Here is a 9,080-nt window from a genome sequence, read left to right on the forward strand (position 1 = left end):
CAGTTGATTGCTCTGATTAAATCCTGGAATTATGCAGTGTTGGCACACTCTGCGTACACGCATTCCCACATGCTGGCTTTTTTTCTTTACCACACAACTGTGAGATGCTCATTTTAAATCCGTTATCATGGTGGATAGCAATTGTAGGTTTGACTTAAAAAAACTCTCATAAATATGACGTGGCTCTCAGCCATTTTTTTCCGTGATGCATGAATGCGTTCAGCATTTGCGTCCCCCATCTTCACAGACCTTGAGTTGCATCAGGTATTCTTAAGATGACCATTGCAATGTGGAAATGTATGTATGCAATCAATACATTCTTTACTTTACTAATTGTTACTATTCAAGTTTTGTAAGCTTCATATTTTTAATAGCTTAATCTTATAATGCTCGCATAAGTGCATATTTTCGACCTGCTCTACCCACTGCTGGATGAAGGCCTCTGCACATCATCAGCACTCCCTATGCTCCTGTGATCCCACAATCCATCTCGATTCTGCACATGAGCTAATCCCATTGCTCCCCTGGTTGTCACTTGTCACCAGTCTCATCCGTCGGCCATCACACCTTCTGGCAATGTGTCCGACCAAAGCTCACTTAATTTTTTTTACAATTGACATGTCTCTCTCCATGCATGTGTCATATTAGTCTGTCAAAGCAGGTAATATTAATTGATTGAAAACTTTCCTCCTTAGGCATATATTTTTCATTGCTTTTGTAATACCTGTGTTATCCAGCCAGTTCGGATTGTGATTTGTCAGTCGAATCACAGTTTGAGGAAGCCATGTTCAATTCCCATTGTAAATGAGCGTCATTTTGTGGGAAGTTGGCAGTAGTTGTGCGTTAGGACAGTGGCCCCTGTCATCAACATCACAAGCCATAGTCAATTCACGGCTGAATGAAGGCCTCTCCCCAAGCTTTCGCCACCTCTCACGATCCTGCAGTGCAATCATAAATGTCTGACCTGTACATGTGTAGTAGTCGGAGGCACACTTATTTATTAAACGTTCCACTATATACAGGCCAAGGTATACAACACTCGAAGGGGTACGGCCCCTTCACCCGTCTAACAGGGAGACCCCACAATCTCTATCCCGGCTAGCCTATTCCCAGGTCCTCCACTACAGAGCTAGGGGAGGCTAGTGGACCCAGCTCTGGCCAAGCTGGGATTACGGCACCCTGAGTCCCCAGACCGGCTCTTACAAGAACATCGGCTCTGGGCTCTCGGGGCCACGCCACTGGCTTGCCCTGGTCGGTCCTTAGAAGGACGGCGATCCAGGGGAGTCCCAGGGGCTATCTAGCCGGTCTTCCTTCTTTGCTGGTTTAAGCTAAACACTGAACCCCAGCCCACCGGCTCACCGCCTTATATAGCAACTCCCCCACCGAGGGGTGGGCCGTGGGGGATCACAGCGCCGTTTTAGCCCCCCAGGTTAAACGGTGCGGACGTGGATGTAAGCACCCTTCCGCGTGCGGGCATAACCACCCTGGTGTGTTTGTTCGCCCTCCCGTAACACCTCTACACATGAACTAACTTCATCGCTCTATCTTCTCCTCAAGCATGTCCTCTTGGATCCATTTTATCCTTCATAGCTCATCGGATTCCTCCAGTGTAAATAAAGATACTGATTCCTTGGCTGCTACTGTTATTGGTGTCTATTGGCAATCATCATTTCTGGCGACATCTCTCTGCCAAATTACTTTCACTTAATCAGAATCAGAAAGGGTTTTATTCGCCATGAAAGTTCGCACAGACAAGGATTTTACTTTGGCCGGAAGGTGCATACATTCTACGTATAGGAATCTTAAATCTTAAATAAGTGGTTTACAAGTCTAACTATACTAAAGGTACAAGTCTAACTAATACTAAGGAGCTAAAGTATGTAAAAATTGAATAAAATAAAATCTAAAATATACAATAGCTATATATACAATATAAAATTACAAAAATGCAAATAGGGTAACATAGTGCAAATATGGCAGGGTGTCATTGTGCAGATATTGTGTTAAATCAGTTTGAGCGTTAAAGTCAGTTTGAGCCCCTGGCCTTGTTGAAGAGGCCAGCAGCGGATGGGAAGAAACTGTTTTTGTGGCGTGAGGTTTTGGTCCTGATGGACCACAGCCTTCTGCCGGAGGGGAGTAGCTGGAACAGAGAGTGTCCAGGGTGGGAGGAGTCGGCCACAATCTTCCTCGCTCGCCTCAGGGTCCTCGAGGTGTACAGGTCCTCGAGGGTAGGCAGATTGCAGCCAATCACCTTCTCAGCAGTGCGGATGATACGCTGCAGTCTGCTCTTGTCCTTTGCAGTGGTAGCAGCGTACCAGATGGTGATGGAGGAGGTGAGGATGGACTCAATGATGGTTGTGTAGAAGTGCACCATCATTGTCTTTGGCAGGTCGAATTTCTTCAGCTGCCGTAGGAAGTACATCCTCTGTTGTTTTTCTCTTTATGAGGGAGCTGATGTTCAGTTCCCACTTGAGGTCCTGGGAGGGATAGTGCCCAGGAAGCGGAAGGACTCCACAGTGTTGACTGGGGAGTCGTACACAATTAAATTAGCTTCTCAAATTCTAGTGTCTACACATGCACATGTACTGGTGTTGTCTTGCACTTAAATGAATGTGCATCACTTACCTGGCCTCCAGCAAAAATAACCGGATTGTTGGTGGTGGATGTTTTGGGGCGGTAAGGGATCGTGGCACCCTTCGGAGGAGACTGAAAGATGAGCACAGCAAAGTGCATCATCAGTAGCTGACCATGACATGAACTTGCATGTGAAAAGAGCATCACAAACGAATATGAATACAATACCAAACAAGCAAAACATAATGCAATACAATCAAAAAGGAAATGATGCGTCCTTAGAAATACTTTCCAAACTACCTTTGGTTCAACAACATAACAGACTAATATGGAAACACAGACAGCATATTATAATTATTTTACTGCCCTTATTTACCATTGAAAAATATATAATTTAAACAAACCTTCAGCATTTGCCAAATTACGCAAATAATCATATCAAGCACACACTGTAGTAGCGATGTAAAAACTGACCTCCAGCATAACAAGGCAGATCTGCCTCATGCACTGCACGATGGCATCTGGTGTGCCAGAGATGGTCACGGCCGCTCGGTAGAATTTGGCAGCAAATCTCCAGCCACCTGCACTTGGGCACCTGTTGACTGTAGAGAAATTCCAGACGACCACCATTTAATAAGGGGCACAAAACAACATTTACGATCGAATCATCGGGAATACTAAGCAGGGTTGAGAATATACAGTGCTCGGCCCAGCATGCACGCCAGGCTGCCATAGGCGGTAGCAGGACACCACGGTGGTCAGTAGAGGGCAGTGCAGCAAAATCCGCTTTTGTTCTGTGCGTCTACACTGTGGTAAAGTATGGTCAAATAATCCCCACAACCCACACAGTGCGATGAGGCCTAATCAGCAGTGGCTTCAACAGAGGGCGATACAAGAAACACACTTGGATATTGTAAAGGCCATTCATATTGTTATTATCTGACCAATTACTAATCATAGAATATATAATGGCATTCTAGACTGATTTTTTTTACATTTGCAAATAAACTGTTTTCATTCATGCTCTAGAAATGTGACAGGAGCAGCACTGGCATAAAGAGGTGTATGGAGTGACATTGGAGTGAAATTACTCGCGCATCAAAGACGCAGTACAAGACTTGTTTTACGTACATTTAGAAAATGGTTTTAGCCCAATTACTACTATAATAGGCCAAAAATGTGTGTAACGAGCGTGACGTCACTCCACATACCCCCCCCCCCCGTCATTAATAATAAAATAATCATGAACGGGTGGATTTTTACACTGACGCAAAGTCGCTTCAAATATGAGGTTTCTTTACAGAAAGTCAAAAATAAATCTACGCAGCAGTGCTATATCTGTACGTGACGTCACTGCAAAACTGCAAAAGAGACCCCCCCCCATTAATAATCATGAGCGAGTGGATTTTTACTCCCGCAGGTCGATTAGAAAGACATTTTTTTACGCAAATTCGCTTTAAATTTGACGTTTCTTTATTGAAATGTAATCAAATCAATATTTCTACGCAGCAACAAAGTGTATTTGGTGTCTTTATTTATTTCTTCAGCACCTGAAACAAAAGGCAAGTCTAATTTTTGCTTCTAAATTATGATAAAAGTAGCCTATAGCCCATTCAAGGACGGGTGTATGGCAGTTAATCTGAAATATTTAATCGAAAATAATGACCCGCTCATGATTATTAATGAAGGGGTGAGGCCGGGGATCCACACGAGTGACATCATCATACCATGATTATTCATGAGGGGGGGAGCTCCACGTCGAGTGACATCATCCGCTCATGATTATTAACGAGGGAGTTTGTCCCGCGCGTGACGTCACTCCACATGCCGCACCCCCGTCATTAAGGTCGAGCGGAAATAAAAATTTTATTCGCAAATTCGCTTTAAGTTTCACGTTTCTTTATTGAAAGTGAATCTAATAAATAATTCTACGCAGCAACAAAGTGGATTTGGGGTTTTTATTTTTTTCTACATTTTGGTTAAAAAGACATTTCTCGGTGATTTTCCAGATATTGTATTGCCATCCAATTTATTTGAACCCCAGCGACCGAAAGCAGAAGAGAATAAAGTATCGGAGCAGTGAATTTGAACAAATTGAAGGTCGGTTATATACAGTGCTACAGTGAAATGCCGTGAAGTGTTTTATGACATACTTTCATGCAAGATTCACTGCCATTCAATTTACACAAGATACAATTATACTCTGCTCATTTTTTTCGTAAATATTACAGATCCGTCCTAGGACGGGCAAAGAAGCTAGTAAATAACATAATAACAAACCCATATCTACACGATAAATGCTTAGCCTACTTGGTGGCATCTAGGTAGAGATTTCCATTTCAGATTAGTCAGCATTGTGATTGTAAATAATCATAAATACAAGTGAAAATACAATGGAAGACATACGTCCCTTGATATTAGGAATGGATGCATTCCTATGGGGACCTCATTTGCCAGTAAAAATATGATAATTGGTTCTTTACCCTTCTATCTGGCAACAAAACTGACACCTTTTGTAAGGAGTCATGTTTGCATAGACCGCAATACCTGCAGTCATAATACAAACAAAAGAACATAACTCTGATAATGTGCACTGTCCCTGAAGTTGATTGGTCCACACCCGAGACAGCTTTCCTTCGAGCCTAGTCTCATATGGGTTGGACCAGATGACGCCAAAAGGCGCACAACTTTTGGCGTCATCTGGTCCAACCCATATGAGACTAGGCTCGAAGGAAAGCTGTCTCGGGTGTGGACCAATCAACTTCAGGGACAGTGCACATTATCAGAGTTATGTTCTTTTGTTTGTATTATGACTGCAGGTATTGCGGTCTATGCAAACATGACTCCTTACAAAAGGTGTCAGTTTTGTTGCCAGATAGAAGGGTAAAGAACCAATTATCGGATGCATTCCTGTAAAGTTGTCCGTAATGCAGAATGCTGTATATCGAACAGTATTTTACCAATCACTTCCATTATATTTCGATTTAAAGCTTTCGTGACTGCAGGGATTCATCTTCTTGGTTCTTTCGGTAAAGTCACGTAGAAGGGAAGTAATAAAATAATAAAAATAAAACATAATAAAATAAAATAATTCTCACGACGTTTCGGCTACAACGCAAGCAGCCGTCTTCACCTGAAGACGGCTGCTTGCGTTGTAGCCGAAACGTCGTGAGAATTATTTTATTTTATTATGTTTTATTTTTATTATTTTATTACTTCCCTTCTACGTGACTTTACCGAAAGAACCAAGAAGACACTTCCATTATGTAGAGTATTGTGAGTAACCAATGAGAAGGGGAACAGAAGGAGGTGCGAGTGGGTTGACAGTCAAGCCACTCGCAACGTCACGGGTTGTGTAAGGGGCTTCGGAGAGCACCCTTCGGGAACAAAGGCGGGGCCGAGCTGGGGGCAGGAGCCGCCCAAGGAGTTCTTAAGGGGTACCCCGTGACGAAGGTGGGGTTGTCATGGGGAGCCAGGGTAAGGATCGGATGAAGAGGGTCTCTCTCTCCTTGTCGCGGAGCGGTGTTGGCTGATCCCCCGCTCCGGGCAGACCAGTGGGAGAGCCCAAAGGGTAGCCGAGGGTAGGACCCAAATACTATTCAGTGTCCGGGGTAAAGGACCGAGACAGAGTGCACCTACACTGGTGTGAGCGTAGGATGTCGAGTGTGAGAGTGTTTTAATAAACGGCAAAGCCCTTATAGTATTCCTCGTCTCCGCGTGAGTCTACTGCACAGCAATTATATCAGTGGAGATGCATTCATAAGGAATAAATTTCGGCTCCAAGACGTAATAAAATCATTCATAATAATGCAGAAGACCTTTTTAAAGCATATTTAATGGTAAATGTTGGAACAAAAATCTATTCTCAAAATAAGTCGAAAAATTAAACCTGTACATTACTTACCAGAAACTATGGTGAAATGTGCTCTAAGACAAATGACAGACGATGCATTGTTAGATTCCCCCCCCCAAAAATGCAGCAAACACAATGATGTTTGTATTTCCACATTGCATACACGAGGGAACCCTCCTCACCTCTCGCAGCTCCTTGATCTTGTTCCCGCTCTTGCCAATGAGAGAGCCGCACTGGCTGGCCGGCACCACGAGGCGCAAGGTGACCGGTGGGCGGTTCATCACCACGCTGTTTGCCATCGTGCTGATCATGTCCTGCTCCATGTACACATACGCACCAAGCGCACGTTGTTATTATTGTCGTAATTATTGCGAGTGTTTACCCAGAAAAGCCTCACCAAGTCTCAACTATTTTCAGGAGGGTCCTGCAAAATTTTTCGCAGTCGGAGGCAACAATTGCTATTTCCCAATAAAGTAATTATCTTGAAAGATATAAAACGTGGCATATTTTACAAATATTTCATGTAAATAACATTTTCATGCTAATAAAGCAACTTATTGAAGGCCCTAAGAGTCGTGGGAGAGGTTTCAAGCTGCCCTACCCAGGTTCCTCATTACCATGTCATGGCTGACTGTAGCCACTCTGTTTCAGGAATTAGGCCCACATAAAACATCTATTTTGATCAACAATTTAACGTTAAAACTTTGGTCATTTTAAGGGTTTGTAAAAATACATTCTTGATTATATGTCAAACCCACAAAGGGAATTAATGCTCTTTAATACAAATATTTACGCTTAAGCTGCAACTTTCCTAAATGTGTGAATTCAGAAGCTTACTTTCATGTGTTAAACATTGTCATATCACGGCCTTAAAACAGATCAACAGAAAGTATTTCTGTAGCGGTCATACCTCCTCCAGCTTGTGGGTCATCATTGTGAAAGCACGGAAAATAGCCTCGGTGGGACCAGTGACCGTGACAATGCGCTCAGGACAGTTCCCATCCGAGATGTTAATACGAGACCCGCTCTGCAAGTAGAAACACACTGCAAATCAGCCCCCACCCTACAGGATCGCACACTTCTGCTGCATCGATACACACTTTGTGTTGGTATGAACAGAGAAACATTACCTCATCACGGATTCTCTTCACAAAATCCCCTTTCTGTGAAGTGAATGAACAAGAGTTCACATAATCAGGTACATGTGCAGGTTATAGTGAATAACTAATTTAATCTGTAACCATATTAAACATTAATTATATTGGTGAGGACCAGAAACACAATAATTGCTGTTATCCATGAATGTACAAAGAGATGTAAATATGACCGCCACACAACAAGACAGCTGCTCAAGGCAACTTGGGAGATACCCTTGGGATACCAAATTAATCCTAATCTTGGTGCTTCTTTGACTTGGTACATGCTTTGTACTCACATCACCTGCTATATGCAACATATCTAAACCTTGTAATTGTAACTGTATGCAGTGCAATTAAGAGAGCTGTACATGTTATGTTCTAAGATATATCCAAGCTAGATAATGATGAACTGAAGGTATGTGAAAACATCTTAAAAGCAATGTGAAACCCACCTTGCCTATGATGCTTCCCACTTCCTGTAAATAAAAGAAAAATATATAAATCAGTTCAGAGGCATATAAAAGTAGTGCTGTTACTGTAGACAACACTGATACAAATTACAACTAAGAATCTCGTGAGTGGGCATGTATGCTGAACTTCTTTCACACTGTATGCAGCCAACCGTGCTAATCGTAGGTTCAGGACAAATGCACAACTGTATGTATTCATGAAATAAAGACTGTATTTTACACAATAAATGAGCAGAGAATATATCTCCTTAAAATATGTTCCTCCACATGAAAAAGATTACACTTCCATTCAACTACAAAGCCTTAATTCGAGTGCATAATTTCAGAAGCCTCTAACATCGGGAAGTTAATCAGCACTGGTGCAAGCAAGCCGGAATGCTGATGAGGCAATGTGTGACAAAACCAGTCCAGAGTTTCTTGCATTGACCCAATGCTGCTGAAATGATGCACTCCAGAAAGCCTTGTGGTTGACAGGAAATGTAAACATTTATTTTATTCCTTTATATGGATGGACAGGTGTGTGGAGGGAGAGTCCTGTGAACAACGTCCCACAGCCTTGCGGGCCGCCTGCTAGAAACAATTTAAATTGGATGCCAAGTCAATTTGTGAGGTGATGCCTGATGCTTTCTTTACCTTGCTGTGCATGAGAAGACGAATTGTAAGCGTCACATTAAGTCCACCCTCGGCTTGGCCACCGAGATGACTCATCTTGTTTCACCACACTCTGCAGGGTTACACCTGGTGGAACAAGCACAGTAAATAGTATTTGGGTCTTTCGGTAAAGTCACGTAGATAGGTTCAAAGAAAATAACAAAAAACTATGACGTTTCGATCGCAACACACAAGCGGTCGTCATCAGTCAAGATTTAAACAGTAAATTTCAGCTTGGAATTCACTGTTACCAGAAGGTTAAAGATTTCAACTTGTTTTTGTGCCTGGAATTATTATAATGCATCATTCACTAACTGCTATGTCATATGAATCGGAAACATGAACATTAACGAAGACAATAGAAGGCGTACAAAGTGGATAAGTGTTCAAAGA

At 42.6% G+C, this 9,080-nt stretch overlaps 1 protein-coding gene across 1 annotated transcript; it reads right to left on the bottom strand.

The window, feature by feature from the left end:
* Window positions 1-2,026: 2,026 nt before the first annotated feature.
* LOC121852882 (poly(rC)-binding protein 3-like) lies at window positions 2,027-8,744 on the bottom strand. The gene is given in 9 exon segments (XM_042346770.1): window positions 2,027-2,404; window positions 2,626-2,706; window positions 3,049-3,119; window positions 3,122-3,176; window positions 6,610-6,741; window positions 7,338-7,454; window positions 7,558-7,590; window positions 8,019-8,042; window positions 8,670-8,744. Coding segments are annotated over 9 exon segments (966 nt in total).
* Window positions 8,745-9,080: the final 336 nt, after the last annotated feature.

This window comes from Callorhinchus milii, unplaced genomic scaffold, assembly GCF_018977255.1.
Source record: "Callorhinchus milii isolate IMCB2004 unplaced genomic scaffold, IMCB_Cmil_1.0 Scaffold1635, whole genome shotgun sequence".
Taxonomy (NCBI): domain Eukaryota; kingdom Metazoa; phylum Chordata; class Chondrichthyes; order Chimaeriformes; family Callorhinchidae; genus Callorhinchus; species Callorhinchus milii.